Genomic DNA, 20,972 nt, shown 5'->3' on the forward strand with positions numbered 1-20,972 from the left:
TACCTCTAGTACTCATGTCTGCATGCTGGGACTCAGTGGGTAGTAGTCCTCTGTGTGCAGCATGAGGCCGGCCCTGCTTGGGTCTGGATGCTGGGAGGAGGTCTCCTCAAAGCAAACACACTCAACCCTAGCCATCCCTCTGGCTGCTTCAGACACCATGAATGGCATCCATGCTCCTTCATGCACGAGGACTACATCTTCTTGACTTCCAGGTTCAGACCTGCAGGGTTTCTTCCCTGGCTGGTGATCCTGGCCATTTCACATATCTGCTGCTGGGTGAGCCTCAGAGCCAGTCCTGTTGAGGTAGCTGGAAGTGGCCAGTATGCGTGTGATTTGGGGATGTGGTGACAGTGCTGCCTGTCCCTGCGAACAGTGCCTGGTATTCCACGCCAGCCTGCCAAGTCCTGGGAGGGCCATGCTTGCTGGAATTGATCAGAGCTGCATGCTTGGGCTGATGTTTGGTCAGAAGTCTACAACTGTCTTCCTGCTTCTGACCACTGTTTAGTGGGTTCCTAGATGAATGATCATTCCTCTGTGGTCATGACAATTGCCTCTCCTTTTCTGTTTGTATCTCCTCAACTTTTTTCCCCCTCATAACTGGGGCAGGACCTGCAGAGCCGATGAAGTGACAGGTATGCCACAGGTCTCCTGTTTCCCTGCCCTTCACAGACACCCCTTTTCTTTTCTTTTTTCTTTTTTTAATAAATCTTTATTGTTCATATTATTACAAATGTTCCTCATTTTTTCCCCCTCCATTGCTCCCCTCCACCAGGTTCCCACCTCACCCTCTACCCTTTCCCCACCCCCATTGTTCTCATCCATAGGTGCACAGTTTATGTTCAGTCTCTTCCCGCACCCCACGCTCCCCTTTTCCCCGAGAATCATCAGGTCACTCCCCTTCCATACCTCTGATTCTATTATATTCACCAGTTAATATTGTTCATCAGATTATATATATACATATTATTGATTTTTTATAGAGAGGAAGAGAGAGGGATAGAGAGTTAGAAACATCGATGAGAGAGAATCATCGACCAGCTGCCTCTTGCACACCCCCTTACTGGGGATGTGCCCACAACCAAGGTACATGCCCTTAACAGGAATTGAATCTGGGACCCTTCAGTCCCCAGGCCGATGCTCTATCCACTGAGCTAAACTGATTTCGGCATCATCAGATTTTTTTTAATTCCCTTGGTTTTTAGATTCCCTTGTTGATAGTTACGTATTTGTTGTTCATAATTTTTATCTTTATTTTCTTCCTCTTCCTAAAGAACTCCTTTCAGCAGTTCATATGATTCTGGTTTGGCGGTGATGAACTCCTTTAGCTTTTTTTTATTAGTGAAGCTCTTTATCTGGCCTTCGATTCTGAGTGATAGCTTTGCTGGGTAGAGTATTTTTGGGTGTAGGTTCTTGCTATTCATCTCCTTGAATATTTCTTGCCATTCCCATCTAGCCTGCATGGTTTATGTTGAGAAATCAGCTGACAATCGTATGGGTGCTCCTTTATAGGTAACTACCTGCTTTGCTCTTGCTGCTTTTAATATTCTCTCTTTGTCTTTTGCTCTTGGAATTTTAATTATGATGTGTCTTGGTGTGGTCCTCTTTGGATTCCTTTTGTTTGGGGTTCTGTGCACTTCCTAAACTTGTAAGTCTATTTCTTTCACCAGATGGGGGAAGTTTTCTGTCACTATTTCTTCCAGTATGTTTTCAGTATCTTGCTCTCTCTCTTCTTCTGGGACCCCCATAATTCTGATGTTGGTTCGTTTGAAGTTGTCCCAGAGGTTTCTTACATTATCTTCAACTTTCTGGATTCTTTTGTCTTCTTGCTTCTGCAAAGGAGTGTCTTCTGGCTCTTTATGTTCCAAAGCTTTGACTTGATTCTTGCGATCTTCCATTCTGTTTTTAGGACTCTGTATAATATTTTGTATTTCCGACAATGTATTCTTTATTTCTAGTTGATCCCTTTTTATTTCTAGTTGATCCCTTTTCATATCCTCATAGGTCTCGTTTATCTTATCTGCCTTTTCTAGGAAATTCTTGAAAAACCTTATAAGCGTGGTTTTGAACTCTATATCCAGTTGCTTGTTGTCCTCCAGTTCTTTCATTTGTAATCTGTTTCCTTGTCTCGGCATTTTCGCTGCTTCCCTGAGTTGGTAGGTTGGCTTTGTGTGCTAAGGTGTCCTGTATGGTTCAGTGGGTCTGCCTCCCAGTTACCTGAGGTGGACACTCTTGGTGCACCCCTTTGTGGACTGTGTACAGCCTTGTTGTAGTTAAGTCTTGATTGTTGTTGGTATCACTGGGAGGAACTGACCTCCAGGCCAATTGGCTGTGAGAATCAACTGTGTCTATGCCGGGAGACAGCCTTTTTCGACTAGACTTGGAAAATTGCAAAAGCCTGTGTGCTCAGCTTGGCTGGGGCGGAGTTTCAGGGTGGAACTACAGCCTTGGCTTCCCTCAGTCCCACCCTATGAGGTTTCTGGGTCTCAGTGTTCCTCAGTGTTCCTCAGTACTCACTGCAAGCACCTCTGAGAGAAAGGTGCCTTCAAGTTTCGCCTACTACCAGATAGTCTAGTCTCTCCCCCAATGAGCTTGGAACTGGGGTTCAGTGCAGTTGGAAGTGGGGTTCAGAGCAGTCCGGAGCTTTTGTCTCCTTCCCGTTAGGGCCATCCAGTGGCACAGTCAACAGTCCATCCTCTGCACGCAACGTGCGTGCCTCCGGAACTGTCTTTCGCCACTCCGCCTTATAGCCTAGATTCCCTCTGTGTGAGCCTGGGTCCCCAGGGTCTTATCCAAAACTGGGGTTCAGTGCTGTCGGAACTGGGGTTCAGCACAGTCCGGAGCTTTTATCTCTTTCCCGCTAGGGAACGCCAGCCAGGCACTCAGTCACCCCCTCCTCTCCGACTCCGTCCTCTCCCTGGGCGCTCACCATGTCTCTGTACCTTAGGCTTTTACAGCTTCTCTGATTTTCCTTTTGGTTTTCTCTTTCCTTCTAGTTGTAGAATTTTCAGTCAGCCAACTTTCCTGTAGTTCTGGACAATGTCCACTTTGTATTTTTGTTGTATTTTTTTGAAATTGTTGTGTGAGGCTGCAGTTAGGTGTTACCTATGCCGCCATCTTGGTTTCTCCTTCCCTTTTATTTCTTGATGGATACCTTTTGTTTGAGGAGATTTTGTTTTATTTTCAGTTCATTAAATTGTTTTTTAAAGAGTGAGTGTTGAGTTTTATGAATTGTTTTTTTAGCATCTGTTGAGATGACCATGTCTGTGTTTACTATTACACTTTCAGGGACTATCTATCATTCATTAAGTACTCACACCACTTTTCATATATTGATCTTGTGTTCATCAACCTTGCTGAGTATGACTAGTCTCAGAATCAATGTCGATGATGGTTTTTGACTATTTTCTAGTTCTCAGGCATCTAGTTCTATTTTCTTGCCCAGAACATCCAGTTCTCAGTTGAGAAATCAGGGTGAGATAGGGTGTTTTGGGGAGTGTCTGCTCTGAGGGCCTCCCTTTCTAGCGAGGCTGTGGCTCCTCAGCCCCTGGGCTCTGCACTGTCCCATTCACCTACTGTACATGTCCTCATGCCGCAAGGGCACATTATCATGTTCTTTCATGTCCCTGGGGCCAGGGGATTAACGTGGGGGTCCAGCCTGCCGCTGTGAGCCAGCGTGGGTACCAGGTCCCATGGGGCAGCTTTCCCCCTCTGCTTTCCTCATAGGTGGTGGTGAAGTTTATTAAGAAGGAGAAGGTTCTGGAAGATTGTTGGATCGAGGATCCCACACTTGGAAAAGTTACGTTGGAAATATCGATCCTGTCCAGAGTGGAGCACGCCAACATCATCAAGGTGGATAGTGGTTCTCTTTGAGAGACACCCTGATGGGACTCACGGGAGCATCCTAAACATGTCTGAGGCATCTGGGCAGTGCTGGACCCGTGTTGTCTCTTCCTAGGTCCTGGACATATTCGAGAACCACGGCTTCTTTCAGCTGGTGATGGAGAAGCACGGTTCTGGCCTGGACCTCTTTGCGTTCATCGACCACCACCCCAGCCTGGATGAGCCATTGGCCAGTTACATCTTCCGACAGGTGACTTGGCCCGGAGCTGTGTAGGGAGCGTGGGCTGGGGCGCCTTGTCCTGGAGGCTGCACTCAGCCCTCTCTGAGTTTAGCTTTCAGTTTTTGAGAAGATAATTTTGTGGTTGAAGTAGAAAAAGTGAGGTTGAAAAAGAAGGATGAGGCCAGATACCTGGAATGATTGGGGAGGTAGGATTAATGATTAAAGTTTATTTACATACATAGATTATCCACACCAATCTCAAAGTGAGCCAACAGAGCTGTCAGACTGAGCTCTTCAACCTGCAGGTTGGATCTGGGTTTTTGCCTACAAGCAGGAAACCACTGCTAACTTGTGCAGCAGCAATTATTCTGGTGCCCACTCCATGAGACTGTTAGGTTAAATGAGAGAGCACCTGTCTCTAAGGCATATGTGCAGCTCTCAGCCTGGAGGGGCATGTGGACAGGCATGCAGCAGGGAGTCCTGGGGGTGACATGTTGCAGGATGTTCTGGGTGGGGCAGGGATGTGAACAAGGCAGGTTTGCTTTTAAACTAACAGTCACTTGGAGGTGACTCAATTTCTAAAGACAACTTCCCTGAATTGACATTGCTTACTCAAAGCTATAAACTCCCAGAAGTTACTGCATTTCTGAAATTAAGTTTCTGAGGCACTTACTTAAAGTTTCAGGTACCATGGTTCTGTGCAAGGAATGTTACCTCTCTTCTAACTGTGTTGGAAGATCATATACTCGTCCGCTTTACTTCATGGCGAAGATTTGTTTCTGAAATTTTCGTGGTAAAAAAAATGTCTGTCTGAGGTAACAGTAGTCACTTGTTAAAAGCTGTCGCCTAGCCCGGCAGGTGTGACTCAGTGGTTGAGTGTCAACCTATGAACCAGGTGGTTAGGGTTCGACTCCTGGTCAGGGCACATGCCTGGGTTGCAGGCTCAATTGCTGGTATGGGGTGTGCAGGAGGCAGCTGATCAATGATTATCTCTCATCATTGATGTTTCTATCTCTCCATCTCCCTTCTTCTCTGAAATCAATATATTAAAAAAAAACTAAAAAAACCCTGCCACCTAACTTGTTAATTCTGGGGCTGCTGATATAGGTGATTATAATATTTGATGTACAATTTTTGCAGCAAGTATCTGTAGCCCATTAGTAAATTTATATACATAATATAGTAAACAGAGTCATTTTATAGAACTATTATCATCATATGTAAATATGTATACATGCCTGTTATCGGTGTCTGCCTGCTTGGTTAGGGGGTGGAGGGATGGTGAATGGGGCCTGTGACCAGTTCTCCTGGCAACTAGGACACTGGGGACCAGCAGCAGGTCTACTTTTTGTCCAGGATCAGATTCTCTTACCCCTTTGTAGTTATAAGCTTGATGAAACTTTCCTTGTTCAGATGAAATGTGTCTGTTTCCTGACTGGGCCCTGATATGTGTGTATGAACATAAGTGTGTGTGTTCATGTATTTGTATGCATGTTGTAAATACATGTTTCAGTATATAAATATGCAGGTGTTTGCATACATGTATATATACCAGTAAACACATTTACTGATTGTTAGTTAACCTATCATTAGCCATTGCTTCTGGTTCAAAGTTACTCATTTATAAATATAGTATTGTGTCTGACGATCTAAGTGACTGACTACGTCCATGAAATCACAATGCTGATGGTACAACTAGTGTCCAATTTATTGCAGCCAGGAAGTACCAATCTACTTCAGCTTACCGAACAGCTACTTTTGTTGGTGTCTGTCACCAAATGGGCAGTGTGGGCCATCCCAGGTTCAGGGGACAGTGGTGTATTATAGTCACTATCCTTTCAGAGTGCAGGCTAACACCTTGGGCTCATGGAAATTAGCCGATTCCAATGGAATTACTCTTAGTCCATGTGGCTGACAGTCCCACATGGGTTGTAGCCAGTGTGGCTGCTGCAGCTTTTTGAGAAGTCACAGGGCCCTGAAATAGTTTGGGGGTGTGGCTTCGTACTTAGCTCTGCTCCTCAACTGCTGCGTGAACTCTGCTGAACCCAACGGCCAGACTTTGGCTTTCTCTGGGGCCACTTCCCATTAGTGTCCACCCTACACTCATTCAAGTGCTGCCACATGTCTCTGTAGCTTCTGCTTGTGGTCTGTCTTTCCTCCCGAGATGGTCATGGCGTGGGTCGGTGTGTGAGTGGATGTCTGCTGGGAAGGTTTTGTCAGTAGCACACAGAGAGAGAGGACATAAGAATCACGCATTTGTGTGGGAGGAAAGCGGGCAGTAGAAGGCATGGTATCGGTGATGTAGGGGAGGAGCCCTGTGGTCTGCGGCTCGGCCTGCTACCTGTGGCCACGATGCTGTCGTGTACGTAAAAATGTGAGAAGAGGGCAGATCTTTTGTTGTGTCCATGTCACAATACAGTGGTGCAGTTTTAAAAGTAATGTGTTCTCATTTGCTGTTAGTCGGGGAGATGTGTGCCAGCCGTGGTGAGCACACTGCCTGGAAGCGCTCTACCTCCGTGTTGGTCGGGTTGTGTCTGTAGCATCCAGTGGTCTTTCCTGACACTGTTTCATCACGAGTTAGAGAACTTTTTTTTTTTCCTTCGTCGTTGTTTTCTGTTTTGCTTGTCGGTCCTTAGTTTAAATGCAAGTTTAGAGTGAACTGCTTTGTAAAAATCCCTGTGGTCTCTTGGTTTCAGGTGGTGTCGGCAGTGGGATATCTCCGCTCAAAGAGCATCCTTCACCGGGACATCAAGGATGAGAACATTGTCATTGCCGAGGACTTCACCATTAAGCTCATAGACTTCGGCTCCGCTGCCTACTTGGAAAGGGGCAAACTGTTCTACACCTTCTGTGGGACAATCGAGTACTGTGCGCCTGAAGTTCTCATGGGGAATCCGTACGTATTACACCACGTGGCCTCATCATCTGTGAATTTTAGGCAGGGAAAATGTGTGATGAGGGATAAAGGATGATATTTGGAAAATGGGCAAATGGACAAAGGAAGGAAGGTTGACCAGGGAAGCTGGGCAATGAGTACAGGATTCTCTATATTAATTCCTCAACTTCTGTTTATGTGTGCAGTTTTACACAATTAAAAGTTAAAAAGATAAAGGAATCCCAAAAGATATGACTTTCCAAATAAGCAAAGAGGAGTCTTGTTTGGGCTTATTTTGATGACAGCAATAATAATCTGTTCCCATAAAATTTGTTGGGCTGCCATTGATACATCAGGGAATCAGTAACAGAGGCAGAGCTGAGGCAGCACCGTGCCAAGACAGCACCTTGGCTGGAGGTGCTGTTGTGTCTTACTGGGAGAAACAGGTCCTGGGGGTGCAGGCTGCACTGGTGTCTGCTCGGGAAGCCTAGGAGCTTTGGGGCAGCCTGAGCAGAGCCTGCTCTTGATGACTCAGGAGAGCAGAGAACAGTGATTATTGCTCAGGTGTTGTTGGGACTTGAGTGCAAATAGTTCTCAGTATTGTCTGCTTCATACACACGGATTTCCATGTCATCCACATATACTAGTACTAGTACTGAAGTGGACTTATTTTGTGGACTGAAGTGGACTTGTGTGTAGGTGATGCAGGTATTTTCCTGCATCACCTACACATATGTCAGAGGTTTAGGGAGACTGTATCTGCAGGTGCCTGTGACTGTCAGTGTTGTATGGGCCTCCCTGCAGTGCTGTGCCACACTCTCAGAGCCCGCCTCTGGTCCTGTTCTCATGAGACAGGCGTGTGGAACATTCAGCCAGATCTGGTCGGAGCCAGATTAGAACCCAGGTGGCCTGAGTCTGGAGCATTTGCATATGGGCACTTATGCTGTCTCTGTGAAATGCCTCAGGCTCCCAGAAATCCCCTGGCATTGGTATGAGATATGGCCGGCACTCTGTCACAGTGTCTCCTCAGATCACGTTTCATTTCAGATTCATGGAGAGAGGACTGCAGGATGCTCACGTGGAGTCTGCTGCCCTCCTGATCCACACACCAGGCAGGCCCTGAGAGCAGAACAACCAGGCTTTTTGTCCACAGCTGAAGGGGGGGGGGGGGCCTAAATAAATCATCTCTCTGTCACCTCTGTGCACATCCAGAGCCACAGACAATGACATACTTGGGCAGGGGGGATAGGCAGGGGGCAGGGAGAGATCATCCACGAAGAGCCTTTAAGATATAATTTGGCCGAAACTGGTTTGGCTCAGTGGATAGAGCTTTGGCCTGCGGACTGAAGGGTCCCAGGTTCGATTCCGGTCAAGGGCATGTACCTTGGTTGCGGGCACATCCCCAGTAGGGGGCGTGCAGGAGGCAGCTGATCGATGACTTTCTCTCATTGATGTTTCTATCTCTCTCCCTCCTCTCTGTAAAAAATCAATAAAATATATTTAAAAAAAAAAAAAAAAAAAAGAAGATATAATTTGGTTACCCTGGCACCCCAGAGTGCCAGTGGCTGCTGTCCTGTGGTGCCCATCATGATATCAGTGTTGGAGGGGTCTTTGTGTCCACAGAACCATGAATGTGCTGGTGGGTAGCTTGTCTGCCCCACTCTCACCCCATGCCTCCCTCCCCAGGGAGCCATCCTCCTACTTTCTCCTGGTGGCCCCACCCAGAATCATTTCTGCTCCTTCCTCCCCAGCTGGGCTGCGGGTGTCCTCCGAGCTCTGTCTATCCCTGGGTGCTTCTCCCATCTCATGGGCCAAAAGACTTCTGAGCTTTGATTCTAGATCCTATCTTCAGGAGCTTTGCTTCCTCTCTCATTTTCATGTCTGTCCACTCGAAATTTTCAGCAAACTATGGTCCTGGGCCATATCTGCCCACCACTTGTTTTTATAAAGCTTCATTGGCACACAGCCACGTGGATTGGCTTATTTATGTCTGTAGCTGCTGTGCTGCCATGACAGAGAGAAAGGGTAGCGACAGAGGCTGTATGACCTGCAGCCCAAATCTACTCTCTGCCATCTCTGAAGAGAACACCATTCTGTTCTGGAACTGCCTGTGGTTCCCCATGGCTCTGCTGCCTTGCACTCTGCTGTGCCTTCTGTCCATCTCCACTGGGAAGTCCCCCACACCTCCAAAAGAATGCTGTCTCTGATCCCTTGTGCCGTGTATATTGTCCCATCCACTGGTGGGCATTCTGTCTCCTGAATTAGTCTCTCAGCTGCCCGAGCACCATGGCTTGGTGTCTTCTCCCTCTCCTGGCACAGAGTGGTAACTTGACCGGAGCAGATGTGCCTGATATTGAGGATGTGGGCGGGAGCATGTCAAACCTCACTGGGCACCATCTTGGGTGACTGGGGACTTGGGCTCACACTCCTGACTGAGCTGCTGTGTACCATGAGTGCTGTCTTCTGTCAGTTACAAGGGTCCGGAGCTAGAGATGTGGTCTCTGGGAGTCACGCTGTACACGCTCATCTTTGAGGAGAACCCCTTCTGTGAGCTGGAGGAGACCCTGGAAGCTGCAATAAACCCCCCGTACTTGGTGTCGGAAGGTGAGCAGGGCTGTAGCCAGCATCCCTCCCTACCTTCTGTATCCCAGAACCTTTATCAGAGCTGATGGCCTCACTTTCTTTCCATTTCTCTCATACTTTGTTTTTTAATCATTATATGTTTTTATTGATTTTAGAGAGGAAGGGAGACGGGTAGAAACATCAATAATGAGAGAAAGTTATTGATCAGTTGCCTCCCACATGTTCTCTTCTGGGGATTGAGCCTGCAACCCGGGCATGTGTCCTGACTGGGAATCAAACTGTGACCTTCTGGTTTATGGGTCAGTGCTCAACCACTGGGCCACACAGGCTGGGCCATTCCTCTCCTACTTTGATTTGAACAGAAGGATGATTGGGATCTGACTTTAAAACATCATGATGATTATATTACCATGAGTTTCCCCTTTGGATCACAGGATCTGTCTTCTGAGAGTTAGACATTAATGCTTGTGGATTTCGCCATGGCAGTGACCATGGAGGGACTCAAGCCCCAGGAGCTCCCATGGAAGGAAGCCTGGGGTGTCTGTCACACCTCGAGCGCCCCATGAGCTGGCAGTGTGAGCTTTATTTGCCTCTGAAGTAAGGACCAGCATGGAAGGCAGATGTAGACTTGGTAGCTGGAAAGGACTTCCTCAGTCTGCAGCTGGCCCACAGGATTCTGAAGTCCCTTCTAATCTTGACAGTTTGATTCCATAGTTGTCACTTATTGTTATGAGTATCAAGGCAAAGAGTATCTTCATGCATGAAATCTGTGCCTTGATTCTTTGCTTGGGTTAGAAGCCTGTGTCTCAGTTGGCTCAGGTGGCCATGACACTCACACAGACAGGGGGCTCAAACAGAAACTGTTTACTTCTCAGTCTAGAGGCTGGGAGTCTGAGGTCCAGGTACTGGCCTTTTCAGCTCCTGGTGAGAGCCTCTTCCTGTCTTACAGACAGCAGCCTGTTCTGTGTCCTCACGTGGTAGAGAGATGGACAGAGTGAGCTTTCTGGCCTTTTCTTACAAGGGACCAATACCATCATGGGGCCTCATCTAATCACCCTGGTCACCTCCCAAAGGCCCCACCCTCTCTTACCACCACCATGGGGGCAGGGCTTCAACATGTGCATTCGAGAGGGTCACAATCAGCCCCCAGTGACCCCGGGGAAGACTGTAGGGTGCTGCTGATCTCTGGATCCTAGGTCTCCTGCGGCCCTTTCCTGTTACACCCTGTGTCATTCTGGGATCTGCACAGTCACAGCCCCTGAAAATAGACCATGGTTAGGGATTTCTGCATAATGAGTGATAGAGGCAGGATCTCAAGCTCCAAGCTCTCATTTCAGAGTGACAGATGGCTCTTGTAGCCTTTCTTAAAGCACAGCTGGAGGCCCCATGTGCTGAAAACCTGGAGTTGCTAGTTAAAAATGGGGGTTCCAAAACCACATGCTGCCCAGTTGGAGCTGCTCCTGGGGGCAGGTAGGACTATGGTTTTGTGATGCCCTTCACTTGACCCCAGCCTGGACCACTATGCTTAGGGTGGGTTTTATGTCCCCAGATCTCATGAACCTCATGTCTGGGCTGCTGCAGCCTGTCCCTGAGCAGCGCACCACCTTGGAGAAGCTGGTGACAGACCCTTGGGTTACCCAGCCCGTGAACCTTGCAGACTACACCTGGGAGGACGTGTGTGGAATAAACAAGCCAGGTATGAGGTGGGACCTATGAACCAGATAAGGTGAGGAGGTTCCCCAGGCTGCCTTCTGGGTCTGGGAGACGGGGTAGCTCCCACTCCATGCTGCCCTGTCCTATGGAACAAATGGGGCTTGGTTCTGTTTCAGAGGTCCCTGAATGCCACCAGGGTTCAGAGGTTGGCTGTGGTCCTGGGAGGGTGGGGGAGTACCCGTGGACCCTGTGATGACATGGCACCTACAGAGGAGTTGAGCTGGGGCTTTAAGAGGTGCAGTAGGCAATGGTCTGAGTGGGCGGAAGGGGATGATAAAGATCGCAAATAGTGAGTGCAATACTCTGGAGGGAGGCTCCTGGCAGCAGAGCCAAACAGGAGCAGCTATATGGTCACTTTGCAGAGCAGGTGGGTCCAGCTGGTGTTGATGGCTCTGGTGTAGAAGCCCCACAGCGCCTCAGCAGTCCAGGAACTCTAGGGCTCTGCCAGTTGGGTTCTGAAGAGTCTTAATGTCTTTCACTCCTATCCAGAGAGAAGCAAAGTGTTTGAGAATCACGTGTTGTTAGCATGTGATACAATGTATTTTTTCTTCAGGAAGTAGAGTCCTATCCACTGTGAGTCTGGAGATGGAGAGCAGGAGCTCCAATGAAGTGGCTCAGCATCCGGAGCTGAAGGCGCCCCCTAATAGTCCTCATCCATTCAGGACAAGTAATTCTCAAGATTGAGTTCAATTCATCTAAAAGCTCATGTGAATTTGATAAATGCTAGAACAAAAGCCAGTGGTGCTATTTTATTTTAGGTTTATAAAATAGACAGGGAGTTCGTTTTTTTCACGTCCTTGGAAAAACACTGTAGAGTTCAATAGAGTTTCATACTATGAAAGGATTTTGAATCTGTGAACTTCTGAAAAGCATAAAAGCATTTTCAAATTCTTTCTTACTTCTGTATATATTCATATGTTTTGTCTCCTCAAACTCAGTCTATGCTTATCTGATAGGTAGACTTTATAGAACTGATGACCAGGGTATTTCATTAATTTATTTCCTTGAACATTTTCCAAATTAAAGCAATTTTGTTCATAAAAATTACACTGACTTGGACTGTATGAATTCTTGTACAATGCCAGTGTGGGGAGCACTGGCAAGAGGTTCACCTTCAGACAGTTTGGGGGGGTTTCTTCCTGGGTGGGGAGCTCTTCAGCTTGCTTAGTCTGAGGAGGCTGAGAGTAAGTTCTCAGACACTTCCCTTGTGTCCATGCACAGCTTGTTAGAGTTGGCTCACTGTCTGTCCGGGCTCTGATGTAGAGTGGGCTCTGCAGCAGGACTCTGCTGTTCACCCATAACACTGCTCTGCCCAGTACCCACAGACGTCCTGCAGCCGGATAGTCCAGGTCCCCCCTCTTCAGTGATGTGCGGGCATCCAGCCCTGACTGTCACTGTTCTACCATTGCTCAGGTCCCAGTGCCTCTCTGAAACAATCAGCTAGCTCAAACACATGAAATCTAGCCTCTATTTTATATCTGTGGGGAGGGGAGGGATTGGTCAGGGGCAAGAGGAAAATCTTTCATTTCCTCCCCACCACACTGAGATAGCAGGGAAAAACTCAAGACTCTCCACCTCTTTCTCCCACGTCACTACTTTCTGCAGGTTCTAAAGCTCCTCCTGTCCAGAGCCCTCAGGAAGGCATTTGGGGGCCAGGCTGCCTGCAGTGTTCCTGTGCTCAGTTTCTAGTGCTCATTTAGGAACCACTCACTGTGTTAATATTTTAGAACACTCAGATGACAATTCACTTTATTTTCAACTACTAGGATATAGGATTTCACTATCTGCTCATATATTTATTTTTTAAAAATAGTTTTATTGATTTCAGAGAGGAAGGGAGGCGAGAGAGATAAAAACATCAATGATGAGAATAATTGATTTTGTTTGTGTGTGTCCCTCCCCCCCCCACTGGGATTGAGCCCACAACCCAGGCATATGCCCTGACCTGGAATCAACTGGTTCCTGGGTCAACACTCAACTGGGCTATCTTATTCCTTTAGAAAGTGCTGCCCTAGACTTCCTGCCATCACAAAACACTGATGGGTCCTCTCCTCCACCAGGGCCAGGAAAGGCAGGGCTTTTAGAAGTTTATTTTTTTAAAGTATGTAGGAAAAAGCTAGCAATGTTTACTCTTCAGAATTGAAATGAGTTTCTTTATGTTCTAAGAACTGTCAACAAGAGTGGGAAAACCCCCCCAAATTTATCCTTGGAGTGTTTATAATGCTTCTAACAAAAGAAATTACCTAATATTTTCTTCAGACAGGTGTGCATTGGGCTTATAATGCAAAGTCCTTCCTCTCCAAGAACTCTTCCTTCAAGAAAAAATAATTCCATCTGACTTTATGGAAGTAGAAGGTTTGAATGAATGTTCTTTGAAGAAAGAATCTTGGTAGAAAAGTTCTGAGTCTGAGGCTGACGCATTTTCCTGTCCATGTCCCAACTATGAATCCAGTAAACAAAATTTTCAGAACAGGATGAAGATGCTGTGGACCTTTAGAGCAGTTCCTGCACCTCAGTTCCTGTACCTTTATTTTCAGAGCTGGAGAACTGCTTAGATTCCTTGATTCTTTCCAGGGTGGCGGCTGCATACAGGATTTTCTTAGGCTTTGGGCATAAAAGCATTACCATAATTTAATTTAAAAAATATATATATTTATTCTTTTTTTTTCTTTTTTTTTTTTTTTTTACAGAGAGGAAGGGAGAGGGATAGAGAGTTAGAAACATCGATGAGAGAGTAACATCGACCAGCTGCCTCCTGCACACCCCCTACCGGGGATGTGCCCGCAACCAAGGTACATGCCCTTGACCGGAATCGAACTTGGGATCTTTCAGTCCGCAGGCTGACGCTCTATCCACTGAGCCAAACCAGTTTCGGCCATAATTTATTTTGAGATGCTAATAGATGAGTGTTTTAAAGAAGAAAGATTAACCTTCCTTTTTTTTTTTTTTTTATAAAGTCATTGTCCAAAAAGATATGTTTTAACACTCAGCCCAGTGCCTAGCACAGAGCAGGTACTTTGTAAAATGTATCCATGTAAGAATCAAATACCTTTTCTTAGTTCAGAAACAAGTAGATAAAACATGAAGAAATGCTTTTAAACTAAGATTTGGGTCTTAGGAGTGTGGGATTTAGGCAGTTAGGAGAGCACACTGGTTTTGTTCTCTTTCACAACTACTCTTTTTGGAAAGATGCATAGCCTCTATACCTGAATAACTACAAGTCTAGATAAGAAATTTAGAATGAATATAGTGACAAGGAGAAAATTCTAAGATGTCCTGTGTTTACGTAAAAAAAAAAAAAAAAAAAAAAAAAAAAAAAAATTGAAACCTATAAAGAATTTTTTGTGAGTTTATTTGAGCCAAATGGTTGACATATGCTGGGAAGCAGAACCTCAGCGAATTGAGATAATGCTCCAGAGAATGGTGGGTTACATCTGTATTTATACATTGCAATCAAAGGAAAGGGATGTAGGTGGGTTACATGAAATCCATTGGTGATAGACTAGAGAGGCGGGAGAAAGCAAAGGGGCAAAGGGGGCTGGGATTGGATAAAAAGTAAAATGATAGACACATACTTAGTGGGGTACAGGAACAATGAAAATAATAAGGGATTTGTGGTATCTGTCCTGGTGCCCAGCACATTAAGTTGTTCCCTAAGGGGTCCAGAAAAAGGGAAGTTACAAGTTACCCAGACATTTTAAGGGTATGTTGTTATAGATGCAGAAAGACACATAGGCTCAGTTAAGTAAAGGTTGACCTTGTCAGTGAAGATACCATCCTAGGACGTAACTACCTACCATAACTGCTTTTAATTAAAGTTTAATTTCAGACCATTCTTTGTGGTTACTTTAGGTCTCTGAGTTTGCAAAACTGCCATGCAAGCCTTCCCTGAGCTTGTCAGGTTAGCATGTGGCCCCTTTCCTCCACACCTGAATTAACTACAGTGGCCAGAGGGTGGAAGGAAGAGATAAGTTAATCAGTTAACAGCAGGGCAAAAACAACAAAAGATGGTTCATATTCCTGAGTGCCAGGTGCCACTGCCCCCCCAGGTGTGTGATTTTTCCATACTGTTGCCCATACTCTTCCTCTGGACTCTGTTGCCTGTCCTGGAACCAGCCTGCCTCACCTTCTCCCATGTCTTTATCTGTGGCGATGTCAGTTTTTTGAAACAACTTGCATCTTCTCCTATGTGGTGTATAGAGTCCCTCAGACCCAGGACTGTGGGCATGTGCTCTTGTTACAGAATTTACCAGGGGACTGAAAAATACACAGGAGTACCCAGAGACACAGGAAAAACCCATTTATTTCCAGATGTATCAGTACCGTGATTCGGGAGCCTATTTCCAAATTCTGAGTAAGCCAATATGGAGGAAGCTTTTTCTTTATACCCTTTGGGTTCTTTGTCCCCCATATATGGATCATACTTCTGGAACTTTTGAAGGCTTTGCAAAAAGCCCAGTGTGTTGGGATGGGGGCTGTGAGACCACACCAAAAGGCCTGGCCTGGCACCAGCACTGATAACCCCCTCTGGGGATTGTGTATTGTTCATGGCTATGGCCTCTGTAAAATGGGAGTAACAGGTCTTGGAAGACCATATAATTAAGGAAGGGACAGTGACTAGAGTATAGGCTAGCAGGAATGTACAATAGGGATACAGAGTCAGGTCGCCCCCCAAAATGTCTCATTTCCCTCACCACTCTAACCTAGCCCCGCTGTGGTGGTTCAGGCTGATGGCCCATAACCCGGCCTGCTGGGCAAGTGTTTTGTTTAGCAACAAGTTCGGCTGAAACAGGACTGGCTTTCATCCTAAGAGGAAACCAGACCTTAGTGGCTAGGGTTGTGTTTCTAAGGGGAAATGTGCTGCAGTTCCTGTGTCCTATTCCTTGAAAACTGGACTTCTGTAGGTTCTCTGGAGACTAGACATCTCTGGGATATACCTACCATCTTTAGTGTGTGTGTGTCCTCAACATTCATGCTGAACGCAGATTTTCACACAAAAATCTTAAACATCATTGCCTGGCTGCATGCTTGTTGGGGTCACGTTGTCCCGCTATGTGCACGGCTGGGTTGGCTCTTGCTCATGAGACAGCAGCACAGCACGTGGCCCGTCTGCAGCTCCGGGAGATTCTGAACTCCTGGGAGGGGCAGAACGCGGCAGAGGACCGCGGTCTCGGGGCGCCAAGACTCATCCTGGCAAGGGCTAAGGCGGAACGCATTTCCTCCCTCTCTCGCTAGTAAGGGGGAGGGCGGAAGCACAGGACCGGGGAGGGCGGAAGTGGCGGAACGCTGAGGCTCTGCTTCCGGCGCAGGAGTCGCGTCGCCGCTTTCTGGCTATGGCGGCGCTCAGCCGGCAGGTGAGGCTGTGCGGGGAGCCGGGCTTTTCGCGGACCGCGGGCGGGGCCGGCTGTTTCACGACAGCCCGTGGCATCTTGCAGCCTGAGCCTTTCAGGGAAGCCGGTGCCCGCTGACCGGGGGCCGCTCCGGCTCCTTGGAGGCAGCAGCTGGGCCGGTGGCTGGGAGAGAAGGGAAGCCGGGAGAGGCGACTTACTGCCGGGTCCTCGGTGCCCGGTGACGTGCTGCGTTTGCTCTGCGCCCACAGAACCGCTGAAGGTTTCTGAAGCAAACGAGCTATTCGGTACGCGAGTTGGCTGACAGGTTACGTAATACACAACAGGCTTGCTTTGCGGAATGTATGCTGTTGCTACGTGAATCTCGGAGATTAGTATGAGATCCAGATTTCAGGAGTGAGTACTCTAGCTCCGCCCTCCAGAGTTGGCACGAAAATTGTTTCAAACTAAAGGCTTTTGAGATTCAGCAGATGCAGGGAGAAGCTTCGTTGGATTTTCTCTCACCACAAAGCAGAAACATCTGGGACTGAGGCCGCCATAGGTTCCATATATTGATACATATTAAGAAACTTGGATGCTTTTTTTCTTCCTGTTAATCTGACTATTGTGAGTTAAATTTGTAAGCCCCCAGGCACCGAACCTTAGCAGATAAGAGGAAAACCCTCCTCTAAACTTGACCAGGTGGCCTTTAACTAGTTCTCTCCTGTCCTTCCTGCCGCTGTCCTCTCAGTTGTGGCAGCAGAAGCTAATAGAGACTGTTTGACTCTGTTCTCTATGTATGAACCTCTTCTAGGTTTTTAAAGTGCAGATCTGATTTTGCAGATTTCTTACAAAATCTGTTATGTTTGTGTGGGACTCTGCTCTCCAATCCTGTGGGTCCCCATTACACGGAGTGGTGAGGAAGTGACTCCCTTTTGTATTACGTTTTACAGGTCTTGGATTGGCACCGCCTGATCCCTCTCTCCTGGGCTGGCATCGCTCGGCACACGCCTCACTTTGGAGAACAGAAAAGGGCCACGGCTTCCTTGCTGCGTAAACTGACCACAGCCTCCAGTGAAGGGGCCTTTGAGGGTTCCCCCCATGTCCAGCCCAGGAAGTGTGTGCAGGAACCAGAGTGCAGGACAAGCCTTACTCAGTGCCTTGAGAAGCAGAGGGCTCCTGTGGATGGAGGGTCCTTGGAGCGAGAGGAGGTCATCAGTTCCCTCCTGGACATGGGTTTCACTGATGTCCATGTCCAAGAATTGCTCAGTATACAACCAAGTCCCCACCCTCAACAGTTGCTGGGCATCACCTCAAAGCTAATACTCTTGGGTGTGAATCCAGAGCCTGTGTGCGTGATCTTGAAGAAAAGCCCTCAGTTATTGAAACTGCCTGTAATGCAGATGGAGAAGCGCTCCAGTTACCTTCGAAAACTTGGGATTGGAGAAGGTACAAAGTGTGGGCTCTATATATAGTGCTGAGTCATTCTGAGCTGGAATACAAATAGTCTAGGTGAGATGGCTTTAGGGAGTTTTCTGGGGGAAAGTTCTTGAAAGGAAGGTGTGATTTGGTTTGGAGGTGAGGCAGTAGGCATTGCAGGAAGGAAGAGGGGATTGAATGAGAGGCAGGGACTTTTGTCTGGATTGTTCACCTTGAGGACTCGGCATCTAGAACAGTGGTGGGCACATGATGCATGCTCAGCAGATAGCTGCTAATCGGTGATGTTGTATAAGTGGGCATTTGTAACCTTTGATGTTTAAATAACTGGATGTGGACTTAATGCTTTGTATCTGTATGATGTAAAGCCAGAGTCTTAACAGCACCCTGTAAAGAGTGGGTTCCAGCTGGGTGTCTTGACATACTGTGGAACATGAGATCTTTCCAGATTCTTGGGAAGCTGGTGGAGTGGCTGTCTCCTCCAGACACTACCCTCACCCCCATCAGGTTTTATGCCTCCAGAATCCTAGAAGTTCGTTGGATCTTTTTATGGGCCTCTGGAGAAGGGGGGCTGGGGGCCCATGAGGGTCTCCAATTTGACCACAGGAATTCCACTATTTTATATTTTAATTAATTAATTTATTTTTTTACTTTATTTTATTTTTTATTTTATTTTTCATTCTTGATTCTTACTGGTAAGATCTTGTTGGGGGAGAAAAGGTTTGTGGATTCAATATTTCAAAGGATCTCAATAGGCCTCTTCTAGAAGATGAACAAAAGACAGCCTATGTATTTCTCTTAACTAATAACTGTTTTAGTGTAATCCGATAGGCTAAACTTAATGCCTTATGCGCTGTTACATAAATTGGCAAGCTCAGCACAGCTTTAAGCTGCAAAGATAAAGTCTAAACTTCTGAAAGTCATTCGTGACCATTTTTTCAAGGCAGTGACGAACTCAACTGTTAGGAAGATTTTAATTAACAGTTTTCATAAGTGATTTTAAGTTCCTGGTGCTAATTTTCTCCAACTGTCCATAGGACACTATATGCCCCAATTCTAGGGCAGTCTCGATTTATACATTTATCCTAAAACAGTTACTAAGGCCTCTTTCACTTAAAGTGCCCCAGTTTGGATAAAATATATGGTCTTCTCACTAACTCAGAATCAATAGTTGTGTTTGTGCATTGTTACCTCATTAAATATTGTCATGGATCATCTTTCCGTGACTTTTACTATGGAAGAAACCCGCTTCTCAAAGCCCCCACTTAGGGGACACTATTGTCCCATCTTACTGTCTGACTTTTCCAGTCAGTCTTTGGGAAATTCTTTTCTAAGTGAGGAGGGCAGAAGGAGACCTAGAATATGAAGTAGGCACCTTTCAGCTGGAAAGCCAGAAGGAGGCAGGAATGCCAGGAAGGGAGGAAGGGCTGTCCAATCTGAGGAATGAGGGTATCAGCGGGGTGATGGGCTGTTCTGGTTCCCCACTTCGGTGGTGCTGTTGGGAAGATCTCGGAGGCTGGCGCCTGTTTGGGAGGTGTCCGTGTTCATTTTGAAATGCTGGCTTGACTTGGGCACAGCTAGTCCCCTTTTCTGCAATATCCTTTTTGTGTTCTGCAGGGAAACTAAAGAGGGTGCTTTACTGTTGCCCCGAAGTTCTCACCATGCATCAGCGGGACATTGACCGCATCGTCAAGGTGCTCAGGGAGAAGTGCCTTTTCACGGTTCACCAAGTGACGGAGATTTTGCACAGATGTCCCTATGTTCTTCGGGAGGACCCGGATGAGCTGGAATACAAATTCCAGGTGAGAGTGGCAGAGTGACTGGAGGACCGACAGCGGACTCTGGAATGTAGCAGGGTCAGCTCTGTGGGTAAGAAGCATGGGATACCCTCTGGCCAGAGAACCCGGCTTTGGTTCTTTCACGCCCATACAGGTGAGATGGATTCCGCAGCTTTCCTGCATTAAAGGTGAATAACCCTGCCCCATTTTCAGAGTCCAAGTGGGGCCTCTGTTTGAAATAGCTAATTTAAAAATAGCTAAAACCTTCCTATCTTTAGAGCCTGTTTTGCATGATTATGACAGCTGTCTTAAATTTTTGGTAAACAGTTATGATGACTTAGTTCAAATCTCTAGATGTTTTCCGATTCATTTCTTCCGCCATCTGAAGAAAAATAGAACTTCTGCCCTTTATTTCCTGCAACAAGAGTTTGAAAATGCTTTGAAACTTGCCAGTCATCATGCAGATGTGGGTGTCAGAGGGTGCCCTGTCTTGTTGGTTAGGCGCGCTTGCTGAATGGTTTTGCACAGTTGAATTTGCTGTGTCTGAGGACCCGCCCTGAGACCCTAACCTGCCTGTGTCTTCAGTATGCCTACTTTAGGATGGGGGTGAAGCACTCGGATGTGGTGAGGACTGACTTCCTGCAGTACTCCATCACCAAGATCAGGCAGAGACACACGTTCCTGGAGCGCCTAGGACGGTACCAGACCCCGGATAAGAAGGGGCAGACGCAGATCCCCAACCCTCTTGTCAAGGACATTCTCAGAGTTTCAGAAGCTGAATTTCTGTCCAGGACAGCCTGTTCTTCTGCTGAGGAGTTTGAAGTTTTTAAGAAGCTCCTGGCTCGGGAGGAGGAAGAGGAGTCTGAGAGCCACATGTCTGGTGACGAAAGCACTAGTGAGGAGGAAGAGGAGGAGGAGGACCAGGACCAGGAGGAGGAGGAGCTGTGATAGAAGGCCCAGAGACATTAAAGGACGTTTTTGTTCTCTCAGAGCTTTTGGAGCTTCACTTGGACCATAGATCACTTGAGAAGTAGGTCAGACTGAGTTGGAGGTTGGTTAGTTTAATTTGTTGTCAGGTCTCTGGGGAGAGCCCTGCTCCATCGAAAATAAAGACTGACTCTCAGCTGTTGGAATTGGGAACTCAGTGCATTGACATCTGGTTTTATTTTCTCTGTCATACTGTGGGTGATGTTCCATGA

General features: G+C 46.9%; 2 protein-coding genes across 7 annotated transcripts in view; both read left to right on the forward strand.

The window, feature by feature from the left end:
- The window catches only part of PASK (PAS domain containing serine/threonine kinase), a 29,777-nt gene extending 17,510 nt beyond the window's left edge, over positions 1-12,267 (forward strand). For 2 of the 3 annotated variants that reach the window (XM_084892174.1, XM_084892175.1), the window contains exons 13-18: positions 3,724-3,849; positions 3,956-4,090; positions 6,757-6,956; positions 9,406-9,539; positions 11,068-11,214; positions 11,785-12,267. In XM_084892174.1, the coding sequence (XP_084748300.1) occupies positions 3,724-3,849; positions 3,956-4,090; positions 6,757-6,956; positions 9,406-9,539; positions 11,068-11,214; positions 11,785-11,915 (873 nt within the window). In that variant the 3' untranslated portion in view covers positions 11,916-12,267. The remainder of the gene's footprint in view (positions 1-3,723; positions 3,850-3,955; positions 4,091-6,756; positions 6,957-9,405; positions 9,540-11,067; positions 11,215-11,784) is intronic. The other variant, XR_014795722.1, reaches the window with a different exon arrangement.
- Positions 12,268-16,477: 4,210 nt separating this feature from the next.
- MTERF4 (mitochondrial transcription termination factor 4) lies at positions 16,478-20,917 on the forward strand. 4 transcript variants are annotated; one of them, XM_084891366.1, is made up of 4 exons: positions 16,478-16,585; positions 17,512-18,007; positions 19,613-19,797; positions 20,359-20,917. In XM_084891366.1, exons 1-4 carry the CDS (start codon positions 16,565-16,567, stop codon positions 20,719-20,721), a joined length of 1,065 nt encoding a protein of 354 aa, XP_084747492.1. In that variant the 5' UTR covers positions 16,478-16,564; the 3' UTR covers positions 20,722-20,917. The 4 variants fall into 4 exon arrangements, with proteins under 4 accessions (XP_084747492.1, XP_084747493.1, XP_084747491.1 ...); XM_084891365.1 differs by having other exon boundaries at positions 16,534-16,866; XM_084891364.1 differs by lacking the exon at positions 16,478-16,585 and adding an exon at positions 16,592-16,886.
- Positions 20,918-20,972: the final 55 nt, after the last annotated feature.

Source organism: Pipistrellus hanaki (assembly GCF_964339955.1).
Source record: "Pipistrellus hanaki genome assembly, chromosome: 8".
Taxonomy (NCBI): domain Eukaryota; kingdom Metazoa; phylum Chordata; class Mammalia; order Chiroptera; family Vespertilionidae; genus Pipistrellus; species Pipistrellus hanaki.

What these genes read in the sequence shown, in the direction of transcription:
- MTERF4 (XM_084891366.1), top strand. Translation starts at nt 16,565, where the DNA reads ATGGCGGCGCTCAGCCGGCAG. An exon ending in AAAACTTGGGATTGGAGAAG is followed by an intron (nt 18,008 to 19,612) that starts GTACAAAGTGTG and finishes TGTGTTCTGCAG; the next exon opens with GGAAACTAAAGAGGGTGCTT. An exon ending in AGCTGGAATACAAATTCCAG is followed by an intron (nt 19,798 to 20,358) that starts GTGAGAGTGGCA and finishes CTGTGTCTTCAG; the next exon opens with TATGCCTACTTTAGGATGGG.